This window comes from Drosophila eugracilis, unplaced genomic scaffold, assembly GCF_018153835.1.
Source record: "Drosophila eugracilis isolate 14026-0451.02 unplaced genomic scaffold, ASM1815383v1 contig_90, whole genome shotgun sequence".
NCBI classification, from domain to species: Eukaryota; Metazoa; Arthropoda; class Insecta; order Diptera; family Drosophilidae; genus Drosophila; species Drosophila eugracilis.
Window position 1 is genome coordinate 9,753,245 of NW_024573812.1, and position 27,652 is coordinate 9,780,896.

General features: G+C 42.7%; 3 protein-coding genes across 3 annotated transcripts; 1 reads left to right on the top strand and 2 right to left on the bottom strand.

Annotated features, from left to right (window-relative positions):
* Positions 1 to 1,065: 1,065 nt before the first annotated feature.
* On the top strand, positions 1,066 to 25,420 carry LOC108111954. The gene is made up of 7 exons (XM_041819631.1): positions 1,066 to 1,126; positions 14,964 to 15,755; positions 16,819 to 17,028; positions 21,771 to 23,244; positions 23,329 to 24,542; positions 24,672 to 24,842; positions 24,905 to 25,420. Exons 2-7 carry the CDS (start codon positions 14,984 to 14,986, stop codon positions 25,024 to 25,026), a joined length of 3,963 nt encoding a protein of 1,320 aa, XP_041675565.1. The 5' UTR covers positions 1,066 to 1,126; positions 14,964 to 14,983; the 3' UTR covers positions 25,027 to 25,420.
* On the bottom strand, positions 15,794 to 16,630 carry LOC108111957. Its single transcript, XM_017221650.2, has one exon. The coding sequence runs from the start codon at positions 16,628 to 16,630 to the stop codon at positions 15,794 to 15,796; it is 837 nt and encodes a 278-aa protein (XP_017077139.2).
* LOC108111955 (tRNA pseudouridine(38/39) synthase) lies at positions 25,386 to 27,251 on the bottom strand. Its single transcript, XM_017221648.2, has 5 exons — positions 26,907 to 27,251; positions 26,755 to 26,846; positions 26,214 to 26,696; positions 25,591 to 26,151; positions 25,386 to 25,534 (listed from the first exon to the last, which is right to left on the bottom strand). Exons 1-5 carry the CDS (start codon positions 27,188 to 27,190, stop codon positions 25,458 to 25,460), a joined length of 1,497 nt encoding a protein of 498 aa, XP_017077137.2. The 5' UTR covers positions 27,191 to 27,251; the 3' UTR covers positions 25,386 to 25,457.
* Between the last annotated feature and the right edge of the window lie 401 nt (positions 27,252 to 27,652).

Consider the following 27,652-nt stretch of genomic DNA (forward strand, 5'->3'; position numbering starts at 1 on the left):
TCGGAAGCTTCACCCAAATAACCTGAACTTTTACAGTTAAGTCAAGATGGCCAAAACAAAAACGAGACTTGTGTCAAATACGTTTAAAATGTAAAAATTCAAGCAACGAAAATCCATCGAAATATTTCACAAAAAACGCAAAGGAAAAATGCAAAATAAAACGGAATAAAATTAAAAATGTTTGCCTTGCAAACCGGTTGGAGCATAATAATCATATCAGAACCGGTTGGATTTAAGAACTCTGGGTTCGAAATGAACCGTAGTCGGGCCCAGAATCAAATCGCCACAGGTCGCTTGTTATATGTATTACTTGGCCTGCTGTAACTTAAGCCAACCTTTTTGCCAATTAATTTAACAATTTAAACCAAAATAATTAAATTTAAAGCTGTGTCAAAAGCGGCTCTCAGCCTAATTTCAATTTGATTGGATCTGATTGAGATCTTGGCTGAGAGACAACCGTGAAGCAAGCCAAATTGCGGCGACTCTGTAATATTTATAATAAACAACTCAACGCTTTTGGCCAAAAAGGCCAACGAAAAACAAAAAATCCGAAAGAGATTTGCAAAAAGTTATTGCCTGTCAGGCCAAGTGACGGCTGCCCAGTCTCGGATTTCTTTTTTGGGGTTTCTTACCACTGATTATTGAAAAGAACTCTTCCGGAGTGGCACAAGGGGTACAAGGGGTACAATGGGGCAGAAGGTATTACTTTCGGAGTAGATAAGCCATCGGGCGAGTGCTAATCACAAGCTGCCTTCAACGGGTCCCCATGGCCATTGATTTATTGCCAGATTTCAAGTTAACACTTTTTTGCCGATCCCAAATTGAGTTATTTATTCCTTGGACCGAACGGTCACGTACTCAGCAGCAGCAGCAGCAACAGGTTGCAAGTACCAAGTTCCAAGTTGCACGTTGCACTAGCACAGCGCTTAGATTTATATTCGTAGATTTTGGCAGTCGTGTTAATGAAGTTTTCGCTGATTTATGTGCTTATGAGCCTGTCGCCCAGGAAGTTGGTTTTCGAAAATCGATTTGGAAAATCTAATTGGAGTCTCTTTCCATTTGCAGATTCCTGTGGCAACTAGCTCTCTTCCCAACACTGGAGTCATCACTGGAAACCCATTAAGTGGTAAGTGCTAGAACCATAAAAATAGTTAACAGCTCAAGGTATTTGTCGAACTTCTTAAACGCTGCCCAGTAAACGTTTCTGTTAACTGGCTAATGATCATTCGTAAATGGTCAACAGATGGGCTGCCTCAAAGAAAGAAAAAGAAATGGAAAAATATCACTATAAAACCGGGGATTATGTAAACATTCATGCTCCAGTTATGAGCGTTTTGTTCGAGATCTTCGGGCCACCTTTCATTCACGATAAGCCTTCATTTCGCTGCGTTTTATGGTTCTACTTAACTGCGCACAACCAGTTTGGCTTTTACTTAATCAAAACGTCAGTGAAAACCTTCACGAATGACAAAAACAAAAAATGTCAAGCATTTCGTTGCACAGGGAAAAGTGAAAATCTGAGAAAATTAAATTGTACAAACGCAAAAAAAGAAGAAGGAAAATCACTCAAATTGTGGTTTATTTTCCCTAGCAATTCATCCATGAAAATGGGTGCCAAAGTGAAACTGAAACTGGCTCTTTGGTTTTACTTGAGTAAACTTGGCGATCAGGGCCTTAATGGGCTATAAAATGAGGATTTTAAGGCTGTAAATGAGGGCCAAGCTCCAAGGATTTTAGCCTTTTCTGGCTGAAGGAATAAATCATCCACAAATTTGGGCATTTATTTCTTGACCCAAACAGTTTTTGTCTCTTCTTAGTCATGTTTTTTATATTTTTTTATTTTAAAGCAAAAAAGAAAAGTGATTCACAGGCATTGTGGGTCAAGTTTATGGCTTTCTGTTGGCTTACTCTTACTCCAATGCCATGAATCATTTGTACCTTGGCCAGAAACTGAACTCATTTACCACAACATTGTAGTGCTGTCCATTAGCCAAGTTTAATTAGATATTTATCTTGGCTTTGGCCTGCTGCCAAACTTCGCACATCCATCCCAAGTTGATTTTTGGGGTCTCGGTTTCCTTTATTGTGCCAACAGCAGAATTCAAAGCAAATTGCCAATTGTTGTCGCTTTGTCAGCTTTGCTAATTCCCAAACAAAACAAACTGAATTATTTATCAAAGCAAGTCTTTGGGGGCCAACAAAAGACGGGCAAACTGTGGTGTTGCCACGAAGTTCATAAATAATTTGTTACAGTTTCTGAGTCTCGCAGCTTTGTTTTGGGTTTCGAACAAAGCCGAACTAAGCCTTTTGAAAGCATTCCAAATTTATAGATTCCCCTCAAAGAGCCAAAAGCTTTCAATTTTCTGACCAGCAACGATTCTTGATTGAGAGAACTATGAAAGGAATTCTGTATGCCATGTTGGTTCTATAGTTGGTTCTTTTCCAGTTAAACGACTTTCCCGCACAATAGACGGGGAAAGAGCAGCCCAGCATACTTTCTAAATGCACAAATCACGGCAGTGGGTAGAGAATTCAATGGCGTAGAATAAACATTTTGGGTCTTAAATAGGCTTTAATTAACAATTTATGTGCAGTGGCAGTGGTAGTTGGAACAACAACAATAACCGCAGCAGCTACATCAAGTTGATGCATCATCCTTGGCATCACCAGGGGTTTTATCTCCATCGGAGAGTCTGTAATCGGCCGGCTACTGTGCGTTGTCACAGCCAGCTCCTGCGGCCTCTTTTCTGCCCAGTCATCCTTAATTATTATGATTATCGATGTTTTATGCTCTATAATTGCCGTTGGCAGGCTGTCCATTCAGTTGCCTGCCAGTGACTTGGTCTTTTTGGGCGTCTCCCCGGTCCAGCCCCCAAAATTGCTGGCTCTCTTAGCTCCTTTGTGGCCCTTAACTAATTGATATAATTCTGCAGCTCAGACTTTGGCTTACTTTGTTGCTCGTTGCATGTCTCTTGACAAGTTCGTGTCCTAAGTCTTTTGTTTCGGCCGTCAACTGCCGCTGGTTCTACATAAATTACGGCAAGTTAATGATTATCTCTTAGTCGGTTAACCATGTGTCAGTCTAACGCAAGACAAACGTGTATACATATAGGACTATATATTATATATATATTTAAATGTATTGCCACGGCGAGTGAGTAACCAAAACATCTTGGCAAGCCAACAGCCGACATCAGGCCAAGATAAGCTTGGTTTTGACACACTGGCTGCACAGTGGAGTCATAAAATGGTTAGATGTTACTTAGCTACTAGTAAACAGCTTAAGAATAAAACATCTGAATTAACTAAATAAGATGTGTGGTAAGTTTACTGACCATAAATCAAGAAACTAAATAGATTGTTCAATTTATTGGCTAAGTCTATTATGCATCAGTACTGTATAATTATAATTTGAATTTTATGATCTTTAAAGCTTAAACTTTGACTTTTATTTACTTGTAAATAAGCTTTTCTTTAAGTAATATATCAGTTTAAAGGCCTTGTTATTACGTTGTTATTCAGCTAAGGAGTAAATTTTAAAGCCAGGCTCAGCAGTATCCCAGAGTATAGGCCTTATTTGCTGTACAGATATAAAAATAGGTAAAGTCTTCTTAGAAGATTCATACTATTGTTAGTTTTATATACAATATACGAGGTGTGTTCAAAAAGTAAGGTGACTCTTCAAATTTCGCGAATTTCAAATTTTTCGATTATCGAAACCTTTTAGAAGTTATACGAGGTGTGTTCAAAAAGTAAGGTGACTTTTCAAATTTCAAATTTTTCAAATTTTTCGATTATCTTCAGTTTTGGGAACAAGAAAAAGTCACATGGGGCCAAATCCGGTGAATATGGTGGCTGAGGCATTATTGTGGTGTTGTTTTTGGCCAAAAAATCCAAATCCTTTGATCCATATTTTTCGATAGCAAAAAATCGCCGAGCTCGCAAAACAACTTGTAACTTTACGCCTCTCACAACCAAACAAAAGAGGATGTTCCATTGAAACTTGGTACAGATGTTAGGGAAGAGTGTACCAATATAACAAAACAAAAAAATCGATAATCGAAAAATTTGAAATTCGCGAAATTTGAAGAGTCACCTTACTTTTTGAACACACCTCGTATACGAGTACTTCTTCATTTTCCCACAAGTAATCCCCTCAAATACCATTTGCAGTCACTCTTAAGTCACTGTGAGCCAGTTTTGTTGTTAGCTGGGCAGCTTTATCCGGACCAAGTCCATCCAGCTGTCCGGAATGTCCAGGGCGGGCGTGCATTAAAATTTATTATATAAGCCAACATAGAGTCGCCTTTGCAGTCGCAGCTTCATCTGCCGTCGCCGTAGCCGTCGTCGCAGTTGCCGCAGTTGCAATCTTTTAAAAATCTCGCGTACTCATCAACAACATTTCAAAGTGTACGTACATCAAAGTGGACTAGCCTGGCCCCTGACTTCCCTGCCTAACAGTTGTACATGGAAGGTGTATCGCATAAAATCACAAAAAGCTATCTAAACAGGAAACCCAACAGCAACAGCAACAGCAACGGCAGTAGCAACAGCAACCACAGCAACAACAACAACATCAACAATGTCGTTGGCGGCGTCGAGTAAATTAAAACAAAACGTTGTCGTCGTCTCCTCCTGCTAAAAGAGTTCCTCAGGCCTTGCCACTGATCCTGGCCCCCCGCCCCTAACCAATCCCATTCCACCTTTTATACCTGCTGCTGTTGCTTAGATGTTCTACTCCTGCCCTGGCTACTGGATTGCTCCTCCTGGCTGTCTGACTATGTCTGCTACTGTCTGCTGTTTTGTTGCCTTAACACTTTGCACAAATATTATTATGTATTATGCTTTTTCGCCATGTTGCTGCTGTTGCTGTTGTTGTTGTTGTTGTTGTTTCTGCTGTTGCTGCGGGGTGGCGGCCACAACTTTGATGGATTGCACGTCTGTCGTGAAGAACTCAACTTCAACTTCGACTTCAAACTTGGCTGAGTGAAATGGCAGCCACTTTTTTTCGTTAGTTGGGCGTGATCACTAGCAACAACAACAACAACAACAACAACATCAACAGCAACATCAAGACCAACAGAATTTGAAGGTCAGATACGGAGTTTTTTTTGGGAAAGTCTCGCCGGAGCCGAAAACGTTGTTTATTAGCATCAAATTTTGGCCGCTTAGATGTGGGACGGAAAAAAAGATACTCGAATGTCTGAGCGCACTTTATGTAAGAGATTTATCAAGCAGCTGCATGAAGCAGGGACAGCAAATGCATTTTTAGTGCCTATGGCAAAGTATTTGAAGTGAATTCGTATATTCAATATAAATTATGAAATGAAACTAATAAATGGTTAATGCATATCAAAACTCATTGATTTATTAAGTTCTTCGATTGGAAATGGTAAAAATATTGATCTTATAAATAAAAAAGGTTATAAAATCTGTCAATCTAAGTCCAATGTGCCATTTTTATTGCTAATGAAATATGATATTGCCTACTTTTGTCAAAACCAAAATGTAAACATAAATTTGTTAACAAAAATCCCCTAAAATTGTAGCTACGCCTTTGGCTTTTCCCCCCACTCAAGTGCAATGGCAAAGAAAACAAATATTTTTGTGGCACGCAATGCCCCCCCTCTCTCTCTCTGCGACGCCTCTGCATTTCGGCTAGGGAGCGTCTGAGCCATAAACCCAAAACTGAAAAACGAAAAAAAATTGACTAAAGATGGAGCCAGTGATGAATTCGACATTGGAGTGCCAATCAAGGGAAAACTGGGCTCATAAATCGACATAAAAATATTGAGAGAATCAGGCATGATATCTAGATAAATATATATGTACATATATATGATCAAGGGAAAAGCCAGAGCTTTTGAGCCATCGATTGATTAGTCACGCCTTTCAGAATTCCAGCCAAAGAGCAGCTGCAGCTGCACATCCCAAGTGCTTAGCATCGTGGTGTAAAAGAGCTGAGCAAACAGAATTCAAATCTGAATCCAAAGCGGCAATTAAGCGGCCAAACGAGTCTAACAATGGAAACTATGGCCATAAAACAGCATGTGTTCATAGGTGTATGTGCCTGTGTGTGTAGTTCTTATATGCAAACTGAGGAAAACTGCAAAGGAATCTGAATCTGAACCACAAAAGCAACAGGTGCGCAGCTGGGGATCAACAGAATGTGAGAGAGCAACAAGCAACCAACAACAAGCAACAACCAACAAGTTTACCATAATCACAATAATTTTCAACTCAACTGGACACAAGTGGCACAAACGGAAACAACGAGACCAAAGCCAGAGAATGTGCCATAAAACGAGCGAAGGGGCATTTGTGCGATCGATGCCTCCTCAAATTGTTGATGGACTGTGCAACCGATTCTACACAGGCAAATCCAAAGCGTTTGCTGCCACTAATGATGGTTTACTATCCATCCATTCCCAGCTCGAGAATGTTTTACTCATTTTCAGTCTTACTTTCTCTGCTGATCGTTCTTTCAGTTGGAAAAATCGTAAAAGAGAATTATGGGCACTTTGAATGATTTCTTTCAGACTCATGGCTATATATACAGATTGAGATTGTTAACTATTTGTTAGATTTTTCCTTTTTACATGAAAGCAAGACTCAAGTAATTGGTTTATAAATGATTAATCGCTTTTACTATTTTCCTTTAGTTTTCTAAAAGTATTTCTTCAAAATATATCTGAAGAGAGGTTAACCTTCATTGATTCCTTCTTTCTAAGAAAAGTCTTTCTTTCTTTACTTGTAGAATCATACACTTCCCAGGAATTTTACCCCAATCTCTAGATCAATATCGATCCTATGGTCATGGCTTTCGTTCTCGTTAAGACATTCCGTATCTTTCAGGTCGGCCTCTTTTCACTCCTGGCCATTGTGCAAATTATAAAGCCATGTCCAGGTGATTGACATGCCACGTAACGGGGCAACGTAAGAGAACCAACCAACAGAAGAACCAAGGAAGAGCCAGACTGACTCACATTATAAAGCCATAAAAATAACACCTTCGGCAGCAGCAGCAGCAGAAACAGCAACAACAACAGCTGAAGACAAAGTGGCATCCATCATTGGGGAACGTTTTCGGTGGGGGGCCACACGCAGCGATCGACAAGATGCAACGACAAAAAAGCCAAACTAATTACATGCCAAGTAATTTTAATACCCACAGAAAGAAGTTGCCCAGTGCAATGAGCACTTGCACACCACCAGCACCAGCAGCAGCAGCAGCAACATCCCCAGCAGCAACATCACTGCGAGGAGCAACAAACACGTAATGTGGCAAACAGAAAACGGAAAAAAAAAAACAGAGAAACAACAAAAAGTGGTGCAAGTGAACAGCATGAGGGCCAATGGACTCACAGCAGCAGTCGCATCATCATCACAACCAAGTCAGTTCACTGGCTGCTGTAAATGGCCAACAACTCGGGCTTGACCCATGGCCAACATCTGCTTGGAGTGTTTCTGTTGCTGTTGCTGGTTACTCTGATGTTGCTGCTGCTGCTGTGTCGTTTGGGTGTGGAACAGGAAGTTTGCTTCGCTCGCTTTGATATGTAAATTGTGCCAAATCAATGCCTGCCTCTTAGCCTTTCTGCCCAATGTGGTAATTAAAATCGTTGGCCAGCAAAAAAAACAAAAAAAAACAAAAAGACAAATACTCGAAGGCATTAGTATGCAACTCTCACTCGGAGGCAGCAGCAACTGCTGGCCATATAAGCGGACCGAAAAGAAAGGCCAACGCTCAGTGCTCAACAAAACAATTTACCAAGTTTGGCCTAAACGGCCAGTGACAGTCCGGCGACAACAACAATTGCAACTGTTACGGCAGCAACATCCTCATAGCGGGCATAGCAACACGTGCGTTTGCCTTTTGCAACTGCAATAGCAGTAGCAGTAGCAGCAGCAGCAGCACCAGCAACAACAGCAGCAACATCGAAAGGTGCTTGGCCAGGCAACTTTGAAGTTTTTCGCGCGAAATTTACTAACGGCAACGGCACAGGAGCAACAACATTAACAACAGCAACATCATCAGCAACGAGCGGACAGAGCAACTAAAACGCGCGTGCGCAACATTTGCCACAAATGGAGTTATCAACCAAATGGGTCTTCATCGATATAAAAATTGATGAAGCGCTCTTCTCGGAGGCAAAACTTTGGCTTGTCCCAGCAGCAGCATCCTGAGAGATTGCAGCCAGCAATTTTCCAAGGAAATTGCTTTCGCCCCGAGTGCTGCGTGTATTGCTAGTGGCATTAATGTTGTTGTTGTTGTTGTTGTTATTGTTAATGTTGCAGCAGTCTTTGGAGACTTATTTTTGCTTGTTAGCCATTGCCAGTGATTTGTGTTCTTAGCTAATGAGCAGCTATCAAAGAAATGTCCAATAAATTATTGCCACGAGATCAGCCCAGTATTCCAACTGAACAAAAGTGAAATGTGACAAAGATCGTATATATATATAGGTATTTATTATTGTTTTAGTGCCGTGGAATTTGTCGCTGGCTGGCCGGTTGTTTGCCTGACACACAAAATCATTGAGGTGTCAAAAGTGAGCGACAACATTTACGAGACACTGTTTGTTGCCTAACCGAGGGCCCAAATTGCTGCCATAAACCTGGACACACTCACGGCTGGCCATCGGCGTAAAGATGTTGACAGAGATCCGACACAAAGTAAACTTGGATCTGCTAATCTTGGGGGATAATGGTGGCCTCTTGTTTACCTTTCACTTTTCAACACGTTGGTTGGTTCTTAGGACTTGACACCTCAGAAATATGGAGAAGGATCGTCAAAAGCTGGAACTTGCCAACGAATGAGGACTGGGAATATCATTCTGAGTAGAAAGTTTTAAAATGTTGGTTAGAGCAATAGAAGTAACATTCACAAAAATATCGAAACTAACCCTAAATAAAAGGACACTTCTCAGAGATATGCATTCTATACAAACTTTACTTGTTCTTTTAGGTTTTTCCAATTTTAAAGATAAATCTTATATTTTTAAGAATATACCGATCGTTCTTGACTAATAATAGCCTTTTAGACCATTCAGTCACATTCTAAGCACTCCCTTTTCACCGCCTTTATGCATTAGCTAATGACAAGCCATGGAACTGTGGCCAAATGGGTTGAACAACCTCAGCAGACGGCTCACTGAGTTCCAAATGAAATTGTCATTTCAGAGCATTCAAGTTGCAGTTGTTGTTGCTGCAGTTGCTGTTGTTGCTGCTGCTGCTGCTCAGTGAGAACAAGTTCAAGGCATAATTGCTGCAAGCAGCGACATTGTGTAATTGTCGTGGCGCAACATAGCAGTTGATGCCACTGCAAACTGCAATGCGTTTCGTCTTAATATTGGCCTCCAGGTCCTGATTAAGAAAGAAGTTCAGGTAGGCAAGTTTCTTGTGATAGTTATCCTCGTTGGACTTGAAACATTTTCACAACTAACAAACTAAATCTTATGGCGTAAACTAATTCTGTTGCTATGGAACATCGTCCCTAAGACATCGGTGACAGTTATCTTCTTAACTGGACCCAAAGTCAATAGAGAGCACTTGCAACACCCGATTAAGTGAAGCAGTAGCAGGGGTATTGCTGGTTTTTATTGCATCATATGTTGCCGGTGTCGAGTTGCGAGGATGTGTCCTGTCATTGAACGTCAACAGCAACACATGCTGTCGCAAAGCACCATCAGAGAAAGTATCAGCTTACAGGCAACATGTGCTTACTGGCCATAAGTGATCAGTTATTTTGGGAGCTGCAGCTTGTGGTGGGTGTGTGGCACTCATCAAAATCATAACTGCACAGCAGGTGTTGCTGCTGTTACTGTAGCTACCGTTTGTTGCTGCCTCTACTGCTGCTGCTGCTGCTGCTGTGCACCAATTGCAAAAATTGTTGCCTGCAATTAAAAAAATTACATGGACGTGCTGCAGCTACGACAAAGTTGTTGCCACTCGACAGCACCAGCAGCAACATCAGCCGCAAGTCAAGTTGTTGATAGTATTGATTAGAATTTTTTCCGCCAGCCTTCTTCGCTTCACTTTTCGTTTTATGTGTGCGCATGTGTGGCATGCATCAGTTTGTGTCTATGCGAGCAATTTTCCATAGAAGAGACACAAAATATTTAATCATTCGAGGTACAGTGGGTAAAAAACGATTGATTTTTATAAAGCTGCATAAGTTTTCTTTAAATTTTGAAAGATAATTCCTGATTATAATATTCCATTATCTGATGTTATGAGTTTATGAAATTTTTAAGACTTTTTTTGCTCAAAGTTTACCGCTTTTTACCCACGGTAGCAAACCCCCCTGCAATTGGCAAACATTTGCTGCATGTGCAACAGTTGCTTCTGCTGCTGCAGCTATTTTGATAAAGCGCGTAATCGTAAAAACGCTAATGATACGATTTTTGCAGCAATGTGATGATTAAATGTTGCAACCGCCGCAGGCCAAGTGCCTCCCCCTTTCCGCGTTTCCGCCTGGCCACCTCTCCACCCTCTTCTAGCCAGCCGATTGCCAGGCCATCTTCATCTTTTCAGATGGCAATCGCTGGGGCCTTGGCCCCTACGGTCTAGCTGGAGATAAAACTCTGGGGCTTGGGACTGGGCTTGGGTCCAAGTCGCAGCTTAATTAGCGTAGAAAAGGGCGCAGCCAAAGACATGCATCAAGCAACTGCAACAACAACACCAGAGGGAGGAGGAGCTGCAGCAGGTTTTAGTGATCTGTCATTGCCGGCAAATGGCAATTGCAACAGCAACAACAACAACAGCAACAACAACAACTATAAATAGTTGCACACGTGCATGAATTTCGGACTATTAGACGTAATAGCTGAATGCATCATAATTTACCTTGACATTTAGACCAATGTCTGCGCATGCCAAAGTTAATTGCCAGCGAGCAACATGCAACAGCAGCATAACAACGACAACGAGCAACATCCACATCAACGACTATGCAAATGGTTTGCTTACACGCCTGCATTTTGATTAGGTTAACTATTTATAGCCATGCGATGCGGCATCAACGCCGGCAACATTCCAGCCACATATCTATCAGAGGATGACTCACTGCAGCAGCAGCAGCAGCAGGAACAGCAACACTTGCTGCTGCGACATGTGGATAATCATACTGATATGCTTAATTAACTGGAACAGCGACCACTGACTGGCTGTTCTCTGATAATCTTCTTGCACTGGGCAAACAGGTGCCACCTGAAGGTCAGCAGCTTTTCAATGCACAGCAATATGGCCGGTTTCTAGTGCCTGGTCTTGCAATCTATTTGCTTTGATTTCAAAGTGCGGAGCCTTTAGGTGGCGCCCAAAAAATATTCTGGCAAAACAGATACGATTCTGGGTTTTGGTTTTGCTTTTTTGGCCAAGAAGACAGGCCGGCAACTTAAAACGAAAATGAAAACTGAACGCATGCGCCAAAGTCGCCGACGCACCATTCAAGGCAGCCGCTGGGCAAATGTTTTTGGTTTTCGGTTTTTGGCTTTGGTTTATGTTTCGTTTCGCTTCGAACTGGTCCGCTCCGTCTTGGGCCAAAAACTCCATCGGCTCCCGTCTCCCAACTCCGTCTCCATCGGTTTCTGTTTCTTTTTCGGTTTCGGCCTGGCCAACCTGGCAACCTTTAAAAGAATGCGGACTTGCCAGTAGTAGACACACTCACCACACACACACACACATGCTAAGAGATGTAGGCGCACGGTAGATAGGCCATATCGAAAATATATATACGTGTGCTTCTATATATATATATATGTATATATATATTTATATATATATGTAAGGCATGCACAGAAAAAATAACTCAAAAAGTTTGTGGCAACAAAAGGTAACAACTCTTGGTCTGCCCGGTGATAAAGCCACCAAGTGGGGTGGTCAAGAAGTTCTGGGAAGAGAGTTAAGATTACATTCTTAACAAATTATTTATTATTTTTAAAAGTTTTGTTAGCCAAAAAGGTTGCTCTTCGGAAAGGTTCTTTTGTTATTGCTGATGCATCCTGAAGGTCTTATATATTATATAGAACTGATAAGATTATTTGTATAGGTATGTAGTTAATAGATAGTTACTAATCCATTAAAACCCAATTTTAAATCTTATTTTTTTGATTTTAAAACTTTTCCTCAAACTCGAGTACTTCTTCTGGCAACCCTCGGAGCCAATCCATTGGCGCAATTGTTGGCGGGATCATTTGAATCAGTGTGTGCGTTGGGCAAAGTGTGTGAGTGTGTGTATGTATTGCCAGTTGCAGTTGCCGCATGCCGCATGCCACAGCTGTGGCAGCCCCGGCTTGTTTACAGGAATTTTACAACTATGCAGCCGGCTCCAGCAGCCGATCGGGCCAAAAGGATGGAGGGCAGACTTTGTTGTTGTGTTGTTACTACTTATTAAGAAAAAAATAAACACACGAAGCCAAGGCAAATTAAAATAAAATTAAGTGCAGAGAAATATGGAAGGAAAATCCAGGCTGTTTGAGGGGGGGATACGAGGAGCTAAGGCCATCGGCTTAGCCTTGTCCTTGTCCGACTGAAAGGCAGTTTAAAAAATAGTTTAGCAATCGTCAGCCCCGCGGACAGAGAGTCACGTTCGCACTGCCCACTCCTTGGATCCCAAACCAACCAATGACTATGCCAAAGCCACTCCATCTAGTCCACATCATCGTCATGCGGTAATGAGCCAAGTGAGGTTCTTGGAATTGCGCCAGCGGCGCGTCCTTGAAACTGGTTTCGCCCCATAAACAAGGCGGCCATTTGCCTGGCTAGTAACTATGACTCCCCAGACCCGGACCCCGACTGTGGTGCATCTAGAGTCCGATTCCTAAAAACCGAAACCGATTCCATCTCCAGGCCATTAAAATTTTGCACTATTAATTAGACAACACACTGCTGAAATTTACGGCAATGACCTCTCTCCGAGACCAATTAAATGCACATTACGACAACATATTGCTCAGTTCTGAACCGCAGCGTCCCAGGCCTAAAAGCGTCTATAAAAATCAGCGAGACAAGGTTCAAAGCTTCTGATAAAATTAGCAAAATTATTACTGAACAGTAGCCGGAGGAACTGGCGCTGGCGCATATATCTGATACGGCAGAGGAGGGGGGGCCTTCTAAAGGGGGAGGGGGAAATATACATATGGATGGGGGCCATCATCAAGTGGTTGGAGGAGAAGAAACGCCGGAGGAAACACAGAACACAATTTGATTTGCCAAGTCGCGGGCGACAGTGGTGAAGCCATGGGTTGTATGGCTTTAAAATTAATTAAGTTTATATTTTTAATGGATTTTTTTGTACATTTTCATTAAATTTAAAGACGAAAAGTTAGATTAAAAACAGATCATAGAAATTCTTACTAGTTTTTATATATTTTTGTATCTATTTCTTCAGGGCAAAAATATATAAAGCTATTGAAAATATATGTATATTAATTATATATTTAATCTATGCTTAAAACAAAGATTTTAAAAAATGAGAATAGGGCTTTGGCCCTACTTAGGTAGTGAGTTTTAGGACTATTAAAACTTCTATTTCTAGCAAATTAGCTAAGAAATAAATGGAAATAAGTATTTGGAAGATGTAAGACATTTTTACAGACCTTACACTTGTTTGATAATATATAATATATGTATCATATATATATATATATATGTATATAATTTTAACAAATTCCCAACTCATCTACAGTCAGTTTATCATTTTACTAACGGGCACTTATCGTTTACGGTCATTCATTTGGGAGTGGGCTATCAGTTTATGACTGGAATTTAATTATGTTACCACTGTGCAATACAAAACACTACACAGAAAGTAAATATGTAATCTGATAACTGACTCTACTGAATATGCCCTAAAAATGATCTTAAATAATTTTCAAACCAAATAAAAGTTAATTTTTAAAATGAAACAACTAACCAAGCTGCTTAAAAATTCCAAAAGGGATCACCCTATAACGATTTCTTAATTAGTCAATCATAATTACCGATTTCTCTTAGTGTACAAAATGCGTCCATCGATGCACACGCAAATGTCACATCAATTAGCCGCACTGAGGGCCGCAAGATGTGGCGATTGCAGCTGGCCAACTTAGTAAACTTGGCTAGATCCGAGTCGCTGGCTAGCAGACTCGTAAAACATCAAATTAACTTTGACTAGGTTGGCTAATTTGAAAAGTAAAAGGCAGTTGGGTGAATTGGCCATCTCTAGCAGTTGTTGATGTTGGTTGCTCTGCGGTTGACTGGTTCAATGGCCTCCCGCCCGACTACCCGACCACCCACTCAACAGCTGTTGTTTGACCTTCGGCATTGACTTTCCTTGATTTCTACAGAATGTCGAGCAAATATTGTGATAGCCAGCAGTAAGTAAAAACAAAAGCCAAAGCTAACTGTGCAAATATTATATAAGCACACGCAGTTTATTGACAGCCTGTTTTCGGCTATTTTTTATTACTGTCTGATAATCACCTTTGATGCGTTTATTGAACCGATAAGGCGTCTGATCCAAGATCCATTAGCTTATGGGGAAGTGCCGACCAGCTGATAAGCGTGTCGTATTCATTTATTTATAGACCATAAACTACTCTATAAATAAAGCCAGGCCAAGTTGTGCATTCATTATGGTGTATAGTATTCATTACCCACTTGTCTTGAAGCTGCTATCTAGAGCGGTTCAATCCAATCAAAGCCAGGAAAGTAGGAAATCGATAGTTAACCATTGGCCATTAACTATTTGTTAAAGTTGCTGCGGCAGCAGCAGAGGCAGCGGCATCGGCAACACTTCAAAAATTTGCTGCAATTTGCGTTAATTATACGCTCCGTTGGACGAAAAAAGCAACAGCGGCGGCGAACAAATAGGGAATGTCGATGGAGATTTCAGACACGAATTTAGGCCGTAAAACAGAGCTCTACCCTAATTTCGCTTTTCCCGAAAATTAACCCACAATTTTTCCACCATTCTCCCACAATTGCAGATTGAGCATAGCAACATAGTATGCGTCTCTTCAAAACGCGCAAATCCACGGACACCTACAGCACTCTAGCAGCTCAGCAACACCAACAGCAGCAGCAGCAACAGCAATCCGACAACACAAAAGCTTGCCAGAGCAGCAGCAACAGCAAAAGTCACACGCCAGCAACATGCAGCAATCGACTGAACAAGAGCATTGTGAGCAGCAACACCATATCCTCATCGCTGCCTGATCTGCATGACAAGTCGCCCGTCATGATACTCAGCTGCACAACCCTGGCCAGCAATGGAGCCACCGCCACGGCAGCGGTCACAGCAACATCAACAACATCTGCCGGCGGTCTGCAGCAGCAGCAGCAGCAACAGCAACACCATCAGCAGCAGCCGTTACGCACGGCCACGCCCACATGTCTACTAAGTGGCCGGCAGACGCCATCGGCCATATCGGTGATGTCGCTCCAAGAAGCCACCAGTTTGCACCGCCAGCAACAACAGCAGCAGCAGCAACATCAGCCACCCACTATCTACGTGCCCGTGCCCACGAAACTTGGCAGCAATGTCAACACTGGCAACAACTCGGCAACATTGCTGCTGAGCTATGGCAGCACCAACAGCATTGCCACCATGCAGCAACACCAACAGCAGCAGCAGCAGCAGCAGCAACATGCTGCCCAGTACCAGCAATATGTTGCCCAGCGTCTGCATGCCGCTTCCAGTAGCTGTTTGTATGAGAAGGGGGCGAATACCAGTGGAGGGGCGGGCAGTAACAAGAGCAGCCGATCCCTGACCCCAAATGGTAAGTCATTTATACGAGTATCCTTAGCTTTGTTCCTGCTAGTTTTTATTTTTAACTGATAGTACCATTGGCAGAAATCTGCAATCATTGAGTTGCCAAAGGCAATCACTTTTCATTATAACAGAATTTGCGGCATCTTCAAAGTAACCCAAACCTTTAAAGACACAAAAATGTCTTGCCAAATTGTCAGGACCAGTGAGCAGGACATGGGAATCCCCCTGCGACAACAGGCTAATGAAGAAAAGGCTCTTCTTATCACAGATATTAACAAGTCTCAGCCAGTGCTCTTCCTTCATTCCCTGCTCAGACTCCCAAATGCTACAGTTACTATTGGCACCTAATTCCAGATGATTTTCAGCCGAAACATACAGCATTTCCCTTTTGTGTTGCAGGCACAAATGACGACTTTTCAGCAAAAGTCTCAAAGATCGCGGCAAACTCTGCCACATATTTTGAAGTTTATTGTTCCACATTTCTGGTTGGTTTCCGTGGAGTTTCCACAAGTCCAGGGCAAAATTCGAGAGAAGAATCTCATTGAGAAGATAAGACCGCCTGAGGTACCAATATAAGCTCATCCAAAGTTTTACCATGAAGGAATTTCCAGGAGTGAGTAGCTTTTGGAGCTCCACTGATGATCTTCCTTCCTCTAGAAAATGCCACCAGGGAATATTCCAAGACACTCGCTCTAGTTGTTCATCACTCAAAGACGAACTCATTTCCCTAGTCCAATTATCGAATTCCAAATGACTGCCATTAAGATGTTTAGCCACAAGATCTATTAGGGGTTCGTAAATATTGGCATTATTCACAGCTGTAACTGGACCTAATAGCCAACTTAATCCCAAAAATAATATGAGAGTGATGTAAACGACCATTGCGATGAAAAATCTTAATTAAACTGATCTACAGATTCCATATTCGTTCAGATTTCACGCTGACATTTCCGGGTATCTCTCCCTTATCGCTCACTTTTTGCTTTTTAAAAATCTCTTCGAATTAAAAACACCAATGGCCGGATTTGTATTTCCTTAAACAAAAGTAATACCTACTCCTCTTTTCACAGGTCACCTGCCCGACTACAAACTGGTGACTGCGGTGCCAGTTGTTGTCCTGGACGATGAACACAAATCGAATTCATTGCCAGCCAACGAACCGAGTCGCAACAGCAACACCAACATGAACAGCAGCAACAGCAACGGCAACAGCCTTGACGTCAGCAACAGCAACTCAAACAGTGGAAGCTCCACTTCTTTGGCCAGCACCACGAGAAATGGTAAGTACTATGGCCAGAAATAGAATCCAAATCCCAGGCAAATGCCTGGAAATTGATTTTCCCATCAAGTGGCAGAGGCGCCTCGAGTGTTTTTCTTTTTTTCCCCTTGAAGTTTATTTTATTTTTGAGCCCATAGGGATGGGCCTTGTGGGTCACAGAAGGTGATGAGAAAAATGAATCCATAAATTATAGGCCTGGCAGAAGAGGGTGTGTGTGTGTGTGTTGTCAGCCCGGTATTAAGAGCTCAATTTAGAGCAGATTTTAATTGAAACAATTAATTTCCCGAAGCTAAACATAGGAAGCAGCACTCCCAGTGCTTCCGCGTTTAGCAATTTTCCATTTAGCGGAGCCTAAATCAGAGCCAATCAGTTGGCAATTGTCATCGATACGATGGCACAGGCGAGCACTCCAAAATACCGTATTGACCCGATTTCGCATCAATGCCCGCCGACAACATCACCACCACATCACCGTAATGTGATCCCATATGTCTGCAACTGGAATTTGTATTGTTTTCAGCTCGGCACGAGTTGGAAGTGAGGAGACCTCTGGCTGTGGTCTCGTTTTTGAGGAGCAGCCCACCCTAAAAGCCTGGGCTACACACAGAAAAAATAACATCGAAATTCAGTATTAATTTCTGAGAAACTAAAATTTAAGGGTTTTTTAGGTGAATATAAGAAGAAAGTTAGTATTTTTATCAAGTAAGAACTGATCTCATCTAATATTTTTAGATGACATATGTAGTTGGTTTCCGTTATTTAAAAAGAGAGTTTAGATTATTTCTCATTTCAAGTCTTGTATTTAGTAACCATTTCTTAGAGTATTTCATATCAACTTTATCAACCAATTCTGTTTAACTAGCCTATTTCTAGAATATTTGTATATCTAGTAAATGCACCCTTTCAAATATATATATTTTATAAAATTTCAAATTAACTTCTATCTCTCAGTGTAATACAGCTCCGGCCAACAGCCGACCAAGTGTGACAAAGCCGGGAATTATATGCCATTCAGTGCAGTTCAGTTCAGTTCACTTTACTTTGGTTGAGTTCAGTTTAGTTCCAATGATTCGCACAAAGAGTATTTTATTTACTACTCGTTTTTTCCCTGTTATGTGATATGTAATTGAGGTTTTTGGTTGTATCGATGGGTGGAGTTGCAAAAAAAAGATACTTAGATATGGGTATTAGAGCGGCTAGTTAGATAAGCAAGGAATTGAGGGCAGGAAGTGGCTAATGAAGTGATTGGGAAATTAAAGTTGAAAAAACCAAGAAAAATATGGGAAAATATAAGAGAACTTACCCAAAGAAAGCAAGTGATTTTTGCAATTTTCACTTTCCCCCCAGCTGCTATCTGGCAACCGCAGGCCGTCATTATAAGCCAAGTTCTAGCAAACGGCAATTCAAATAATGTTTTCCAAGACCCCTACGGCAACCGCAAAACGTTTGATGATTGCATTCTGAGATGCCGGCCGACAAAAGCGGCCAAACAGCTGCAGCAAGTCGGGCTCGGAAGAGATATGGCAGGTTTTATCAGGTGCCGCGGGAATCTGCAGCTGTTGCTCTGCGTTGAGATTCATTCATCTTGAGACCAGAGCCACTCCAAAGTCATCGCCATAGCCATTGCATGCCAAAGTCGCATTCTAAGTTCGTTGAGCTTTTGCCGCCTCTAATGCCGAACTTAATTGGCTTTAATTAAAGTTTTGCTAAGTGCGCGCCGCCCCAAGGTCAATTTCAGTTTACTATACATAAAGACACGGCTAAATAAACAATTGTAAATGGCTTTCAGCGAAAGAGAGAGAGCTGGAAAAAAAAGATCACAGAGAACAAAAATCAATAATCTTAAAGCTTCTCTCAGCATAAATGCTATAATTTTCGATCCAGTTGAGGTTTGAGGATGGTTTCACCACCTAACCATAATTTTTTTTTTTTTGCTGGCGCTGCACGCATGCGCATTTATTGTGGATTATCGCTTATTACACGTTCCCCTCCCGACTTGATTTCAAAACCGATTATCGATCTCTCATTGCCCGCCAACTCCATTCCGTTATGGCCAACTCTTCTCTGGGAGGAATTCTCCGCCAGCAATTCTCATTTGTACGTGAGATATTATTGCATGCCATGTGCATTTGGTTTCTGCTCGATTCCCAAACTGATTTCGATTCTGATGTCGATGTTGATGTTGATTCCGTTTGATCTGAAAGTGGCACAAAATCGCGACTTTTGCGTTCACATTTGCATAAATATTCCGCCTTTCCCATGCCTCATGGTTGTTGAACTTTTTATTTTGATTTTCTGATGCATATCAATTGAAATTGAAATAAGGTTATATGCTGAAAACTTTTAAGTTTTAAAATGATTTCTTTTTCGTATTAAACTTCTTGCCGCATCATACTTCAGCCTTAAAGGTTGCATATTTGGAAAATATATTTCTAAATTTTGAATATTACAAAGTCTTACATTTTAAAGTAAATATTAAGATTTCTTTAGCAGTTAAATAGGTAAAAAGTATGTTGAGAAAATATCTAAGATACAATAGATTCTTCTTGGTCCATTGCTTCCTCTGGCAACTCTGGAAAACTCCACTTCACCCATCGCCCATCTTTCCCGCTTCTCCGTTCTCTCTCCTTCGCCACTTCAGATTTTTTCAGTTCTAAGATTCAGTTCCAGCTCTTTGGGTCTCAAATGGTTTTGCCTCAACATCGCTTGCATGTCAGCCGGCAAAATTGCAACAAAGCCATCTCCGACTAGCAACATTTTGAGGGGTGGAACAGGAACAGGAGGGAAACGGGCCTCTTCGGCTGGCGGGCATTTGACACCGTCTTGAAAGTTAAGTGGGTGTAGAATTTGTGGCATGTGGCCGGCGGTGACTGCAGATGGAGATGGTTGGGGTTGGGAACTGGTAGAGAGACTCTTGGAGTGTGGCTGAGGTTGTCATATAATTGATGCCCGCGCGCCGTTTCCTATTATTGTTTAACACTCTGCTGCAGAGCTTCTCCCATCCTCCCTTCCCTTCCATCCAATCTTGCCTGTATGATTGCAATGGTGAAAACTTTAATCAAAGGCGAACTCGGTCAGGCCTTGGGTGGAGTTTCGCCGTTTGGAGCGGCTGTCAACCTGCATTGGCTCTGAATCTGGCCACCCCTCAAACGCCTTCTCATCATTATCATCATTATCATCATCATCATCATCCTGATCCGCCTCCCGACTTCCAAGCCAAATGCGCCCACACATGGCCTGTGCCAGGGCAATTTGGACGGACCAAAGCCCGCGGCTGGGCTGCGGCTATTAAACAACTTTGGCACGAGTCAGCGAAAGAAGCTAGAGGATTCCAGAGATGGCTTACACTATCACCTAGTGATCACCAATGATGAAGTGACTTAACTGCAATAGGGAATAAATTAGAGAGATTTTTCCAACCGTTTTTAAATATCTATATTGAAAATTTCTTCACAAATTACTTAAAAAACATAAAACTTGTGATAATGCTTTCAATAACGATCTACAAAGAGAATCTTTTTTCAAGTGTACGCTAGCCTGAGCTTTTAAAGTGGGTTACTCAGTGACCTGAGTCACTGCCTCGCATCACTGGTCACGGTTTTGGGCCGCTCTCCGCCACTTCGATTTGATGAAAATAGTTTTGGAAATTTTATTGGCTGAGCCGTATAATGGGCTTTGAAGTCAATGGCAATGCGATGCCTTCCTGATCCCTCGAATCTTTTGGTGTGCATGTTTTATGCTAATTGTTAGTAAATGCCCCCTTCCCGCCGTCCCATCAGGTGGTCTACAGGCGATAAATATGGAACAAGCGCATACATTTGTTTATTAACCAGATGCTAAGAGGAGCATTCTATCGCCCAGTCTCTCTTTGCCATTTTTAAGTGTTTGCAGTTGCTGTTAAGGCTCGATCGTTAAAATATTTTACGATGTTATTAGATATACGTTGGGAAGATGGGCAATACGAGTCCATTTAATGATTGGTTATGCTCTATTAGTAATTGAGGTGTGTTTATTGCTCAATAACTGTGCAGAATTACGATCGTTCGATGACCAGGAGATGGGCTGATAATGCTGGAAACTCATAGAATATGTATGCAAATATGTATGCTATTATTTTCTTGATTAAACTACTGCTGCGAGGGTGTAATTTGTAGGATTAAATGACGAAACATTAACATAATCTTAGTCAGAGATCATAAAATACTGAGAATAGCCTTGTCAACCCAACGTGAAGAATCGTAGGGAAGGGCAATGAATACGCTTATATAAAGCTCTAAATTATAAAATAAATTCAATATTTAGGAAACATGGAGTTGTCCTTTAAATAGAACTATTTTTTTCTTCAACTCAACACACCTCAACTCTGACCATCCACGCTGCCTAGTCCTTACATGTCAAAAGGCTTCAACGTCAGTTAAGGTCGAAAGATCTTTAAGGCCGACCTCTTCTTTTGTGACTTTATGTGGGGAAACTCCAACCGCAAATGCCTTGAAATCGGATGCTTTTCTCACAAGCACGTGGCAAGCCGGCTGACCACAATGCATCTGGAGTGGGAGATTGTCATTGGCCATGTCCAAGATCAAGACCATGTGAAACGCTGGACATTTTTCATCTGTCCAAAGGCAACTGCGCCGACTTGTGGCGAGGCGTTGAGATTTATTGAAGTGTTATAATTAAGTTAGAAATCGCTTTCAGATTTCAAACCTCTGCTCTTCTCTTCTATCCTCCCTTCTGCTGATGCAGTTTTCACCTGGGGCAAGCGAATGAGTCGCAAACTGGATCTGCTGAAACGAAACGACTCGCCCGCCGCCGCCCACAAATCACACTCGGATCTGAGGAGTCTCTTCCACTCGCCAACGCACCACAAGAATGGATCCGGTGGATCCAGCGGACCCAGTTCGTCGAAAGCCTCGCCCTCATCCACTGGCGGCCATCAGAGCACCTCCGGATCCACGACCAGCACCCTCAAGAAGTGCAAGTCGGGGCCCATTGAGACCATCAAGCAGCGTCACCAGCAGCAGCAACAGTTGGCCCAGGATGTGGGCACGGGACAGAGCCAAAGTGCTCAGTCCACGCCAACGCATCAGTTCCAAGCGGCTGCCCGCCCACAGAAAGCTCTGAAGAACTTCTTCCATCGGATCGGCTCTACTGGCATGCTTAACCATCGCTCCCACAATCTCCTTAAGGCTTCGGAGGCGGCTCAACAGGCCACACCAGCTGCTACCACCCTATATAGGAGCAGTTCCACGAGCCAACTGTCCAGCTGCTCTTACGTCAAGTGCGATGATCCCACCGAAGGTCTGAATCTTCAAAGGGAGCAGCGGGAGCAACGCCTTCCGCGTATCGCCAGTTTAAAGTCCAGTAGCTGCGATGACATAGCCAAGGTAAGCAGTTGTCTGACGGCCAGTACAAGTAGTGGCAGTGCTGCAGGCAGCCTGGGATCTCCACCGAGCGGTGCAGCATCAGCAGGAGGAGGATCTACATCCAGTGGCCAGCACGATCCCTCGCGACGTGGGGCTTTTCCTTACGCCTTCCTGCGATCACGCCTCTCTGTTTTGCCCGAGGAAAACCATGGAAATGGCCCAGGTCACCTGAAGCAACAAATACAACGGCAGCGGGAGCAGCACCAACAACATCAGAGGGATCTTCTCCAGCAGGAGCAGGCATCATCGCCCCTACCCCAGCGCCGATCCCCCGAACAGGCGATGCTGAACAATGTGTCACGCAACGACAGCATCACCTCCAAGGACTGGGAACCACTTTACCAAAGATTAAGTAGTTGTCTAAGTTCAAACGAGTCCGGCTACGACAGCGATGGGGGTGCGACGGGAGCCCGACTGGGCAATAATCTGAGCATCTCCGGCGGAGATACCGAATCTATTGCCTCGGGAACGCTTAAGCGCAACTCGCTCATCTCCCTCAGTTCGTCAGAAGGCGTGGGCATGGGCATGGGTCTGAGCATGGGACTTGGAATGGGTGTAACTCCATCAACAAGGAACAGCAGCATCTGCAGTGCTCCCGTATCGCTCGGTGGCTATAATTACGACTACGAAACGGAGACAATCCGGAGGAGATTCAGGCAACTAAAGCTTGAGCGCAAGTGCCAGGAGGACTACATTGGGATTGTCCTTTCTCCCAAAACGGTGATGACCAACAGCAATGAGCAGCAGTATCGGTATCTTATCGTGGAACTGGAACCTTACGGCATGGCCCAAAAGTGAGTTGGGCACAAATTAAATTAGTATCCTTACCCATATCTTTAAATCTTAACAATCTAAACATATACTTAACCCATTTTTAGGGACGGCCGACTTCGTCTGGGTGATGAAATTGTCAACGTGAATGGAAAGCACCTGCGCGGCATTCAATCCTTTGCGGAGGTTCAGCGCCTGCTGAGCAGCTTTGTCGACAACTGCATCGACCTGGTGATTGCCCACGATGAGGTGACGACGGTCACAGATTTCTACACAAAAATCCGGATCGATGGGATGAGCACACAGCGCCACAGGCTGAGTTATGTCCAACGCACCCAAAGCACCGACAGTCTGACCAGCATGCAGAGTCTGCATATACAGCAGGAGAGGATTCAGGGACAGAATCAGGAGCAGGAGCAAGAGCCGGATACCCAGGGGGAGGATCAATGCGATGCACGATCATTGGCCAGTGTCAGTACACTGCCCAATCCGATGCCGCTGATGCAGCACCGTAGGAGCTCCACGCCCAGGCACTCACTGGAAATGGGTGGGGCGGAGCACGAGCTTCTTAGAAGGCGGGCACGCAGCTCCTCAGGTCAGCGCAGCTTGGCTCTAACACCGACCCCACTGTTTGCCAGCAGCAGCAGCAGCTGCTCCTCCTCCCCTAACCATCGGTTGCTGGATAACGAGAATGACCCTGCTAACGATACAGATTCCTATACGCCAGTGTATGCAAATCGGGCGGCGAGCGTGTGTGTGGCCTCCTCTTTGGCGGACGATGAGAAGTGGAAGCTGCTGGCCCGAAAACGCTGCTCCGAGGGATCCGCTTTATCTGCTGCGCCGAGTCCCCAGCAATTTGGTCAGCGCACCCACTACGCCAGGAACTCCATTAACCTGGCCAACTCACACTACCGCTCGCTCCGGTTTGCCCACTCGCGATTGAGTTCGTCGCGCCTCAGCCTGTTTATGCAGGCGCCGCCTAACAGTCTAACCGTCGGGGAGGGAGTCTCTAACACCCCATCCTCTCAAGCCACCACAACCACTGATCTCACTAACCAGCAGCAACAGCAGCAAAACCAGCAACAGACACACCAATCACTGTACATCAAGCACTCGCCAAAGAGCGTCTCATTGTTCTCGCCTAATCCCTATGTTAACGCCTCATCCTCACCAGCTTCGGCATCAACATCAGCGGGCGCAGGTACTTCCTTGGCCCCGCCTGCCGCTGCCCTAATGCATCACAGGCCATCACTGCCGGTGGCCAAACTAACTATACGCGATGAGGAAATGGCGGAGGTCATCCGCGCATCAATGAGTGAGGGTGAGAATCAGTAATCCAATAAAGAATCTACTTGAAGAAATCAAATTAGTTTAATTTTAATATTATACCTATGCCTTTTAAAATTAGGTATTTCCCCTTCTTAAACTAAAAACGCCTTTCAAATTCCAGGCAGTGGTCGTTGCACCCCGAAGACAATCACCTTCTTCAAGGGACCCGGACTGAAATCACTGGGCTTCAGCATTGTGGGTGGTCGCGATTCACCCAAGGGAAATATGGGTATCTTTGTGAAGACCGTATTTCCCTCAGGCCAGGCAGCCGATGATGGAACTCTACAAGCAGGTATGTTATCATGTATTAACAAACATCTGTACTCAGAATTTAATGAATTTAATGCCCAACAGGCGATGAGATTGTGGAGATAAATGGCAACTCAGTGCAGGGCATGAGTCATGCTGAAACCATTGGACTCTTCAAAAACGTTAGAGAAGGCACCATTGTGCTCAAGATCTTGAGAAGAAAGTAAGTCCAGCAAAGTAACTATTCTTATAAATATAAATCTAACGCTCCTTTTTCCTTTTACAGATTGCAAAAAGCTAAATCGATGGGTTGTTAGTAAATACCCATTTTTGACTTATCCCCATGATAATACCTGATTATGGACAACCTGCATCGTTTAACCAAGTTAAATGTTAGCTTCACCACTTGAGTGAAGTCTTTTTTCGTAATCGTACAAAGCCCCTTGAAAGAACTATACTTACACACAGACTTTAATTAGCACCTAGAACCCAAAATAGTATATACACAATTGTATGGAGTTACAATTTTAAATTATTTACCCATTCTAGACTAGGCTAAGGTTCGAAACGTTGTACAACTTCTATATACATACAAGTTAAATATATTTACCTGAAAAACTACTAATGGTTTGTTTTAATGACAGTTTTTTAAAATTAATCACGCCGTTTCCGCTTCATCTTTGACAATCAGTCGTTGCTTCTTAACAAAATGGTCTATCCGGTTCTCCAAGCTCTCTGTAAAGATGATTGATTAGAACTAATTAATTAAACTCTGAAATATAAATACTTGCCACAGCGTTTGCGTTCGAGGAGTGGTTGATATTGACGCGGCTTGACAGAATCCTGCAACAGGATTACTTGTGCCTGCACCTTCTCCGTGGATTGAAAGTTCTCTTCTAGAAAAGTCTCTAGTTGTTGGAGCACATTTCTGATCATGGTGCTTTTTACACTGAATTGTGTCCACTCACATTGAGTGTTCTCAATAAGCTTTTGTAGATTTTCCTTATTGTAAATCCAGGTTGTAAGATCACTTTTTGATTCAGCAGAAGGATCCGAGTCCCCGGTTTCCTCCATGGTCGTATCCATAGCTTCTTCAATTTCTTCCCCACCAGGTGAATGGTTTATATTCCTCGTGGTCTTGTCTCGAAAATCGCAACTAAAGAGATTTAAGGGCAAACCAATGGCAGGAGTGTACTGAGGCTTGCAGGGATTGGACTCCACATCGAGCAAGTCACTGATAACGCTGGGTTTCTCTTTTTTCTGACCAACAAGTAGTAGTACTGCCATAATGCATCTTATTTGGTGCCAGAGGAAGGCATTAGCTTGGATCTCCAGATAGTACATGTCGTAGCCTTTGGATACAATAAAACATTATAAATATATCCCATATCCAAACTTTAATTCAAGTACATACCTGAATTTAATTGTTTCTCCTCACAAGCTTCCACCCTGGCTGATTGCAAGTTCCTCATGTAGTTCGTCACTCCGTTGTGCACGTCCATTTTGCAGAAATTTCTAAAATCCGCATGGCGCACTAGGAGATTGCAAGCTTCCTGCATGGAAGAGATATCCAAGTCACCCTTCGGAAAGTAGTAACGATAGCTACGCGATACGCAATCAAATCGAGCACTATAAACAGGACTACGCAATGGCATCCAAGCCACACACTGGATGTTCTTGGGTAGGACGCGATTCAACAGACCACAATAATCGATTTCAGAGGAGAGAGCCGTGGGATCCAGTTGAGTTTCGGGTGAATGCTTGCTGCGAAGATCGATGGAAATCACTTGGCAGAATGCGCTTACTTCCTTGTCAGTGCGTCCACAACGATGATAATTAGAGGTGGCACGAGATTCAATAAGGCAAGTTCGACTTAGAGCACGGAACAAGTTTGATTCTATGGTAAAATAATAAAATATAGCTACAAATAACGATCAGCCAGGTTTAAAATCTACCGATGGTATCATTAGAGTCCTCCTGGCAGGCAAATCCTTGATAATCCCAGCCAAAGTAGGTAATCTTTAGCAAAACATGACGCCTGTGAGCACTGAAACGAAAGAGGGATTCATAAGTCCTTACAAAATCTGTCAATAGTACACGGACTAACCTGCTCCAATCGAACTTACGTTGCTTCTGCATTTTGCTGGACATCTTTTCATCTTTGGAAACTTTGTCTTCCTTGTCTTTTTCAAATAGTAAAGCATATTCCTTATCATTTTTATCGTGCTCAGTTAGCTTTTTCTGCAGCAGATTTCGCAGCTGAAAGTTGTAAGCTTCCAATTGGACAACCTTATCAATCAACTCCGTTTGGCTCAGTTTTTCCAGAGCCTCACGGGGCAAACCTTTTAAACGTTTATTAATAACAATTTTTTTGTCACTTGCTGTGCTCATTTTGGCGGCAAACCGAAAATAAACAAATTGAAAGCTACACGTGAAATTCGATCAAGCTGTTTGTCATTCACCGCGAAACGCGTTTATTAGAGATGTGCAATGCTTGTTATTACAACTAATATCTAAGTCCCACTAGTATACATTTATTTGGTTCGAATACATAATTCAGTACATATTAAGCTGACTAAAAGTAAATCCGCATTAATTGCTTTGCTGATTAAATATATTGAACTCGCTTTGTGACGATAGGATTTTCATGGACTTAATAATTTATCTACTACAGTCCCAACTATATTCAATCATATAACGAATGTGCAATATTTGATTATAAGACTAATAGTTATGTTTCACTAATAATAATTTACTTGTATTACATTGATTAAAAACTGAATCCGAATAAAATGTTTTTTACCTAGCGCGTTCTTTAACGTATCATTTACATTGAATTGGGTATGGATTAAT

Bases quoted from the DNA above. Each gene is read 5' to 3' on its own strand.
- LOC108111955 (XM_017221648.2), bottom strand. From the start codon at position 27,190: ATGAGCACAGCAAGTGACAAAAAAATTGTTATTAATAAACGTTTAAAA. The intron at 26,847-26,906 runs GTTAGTCCGTGT...CTTTCGTTTCAG, and splicing joins CGTAAGTTCGATTGGAGCAG to TGCTCACAGGCGTCATGTTT. The intron at 26,697-26,754 runs GTAGATTTTAAA...ATTTTACCATAG, and splicing joins GGACTCTAATGATACCATCG to AATCAAACTTGTTCCGTGCT.
- LOC108111957 (XM_017221650.2), bottom strand. From the start codon at position 16,630: ATGGTCGTTTACATCACTCTCATATTATTTTTGGGATTAAGTTGGCTA.
- LOC108111954 (XM_041819631.1), top strand. From the start codon at position 14,984: ATGCGTCTCTTCAAAACGCGCAAATCCACGGACACCTACAGCACTCTA. The intron at 23,245-23,328 runs GTGAGTTGGGCA...ACCCATTTTTAG, and splicing joins CCTTACGGCATGGCCCAAAA to GGACGGCCGACTTCGTCTGG. The intron at 24,843-24,904 runs GTATGTTATCAT...AATGCCCAACAG, and splicing joins TGATGGAACTCTACAAGCAG to GCGATGAGATTGTGGAGATA.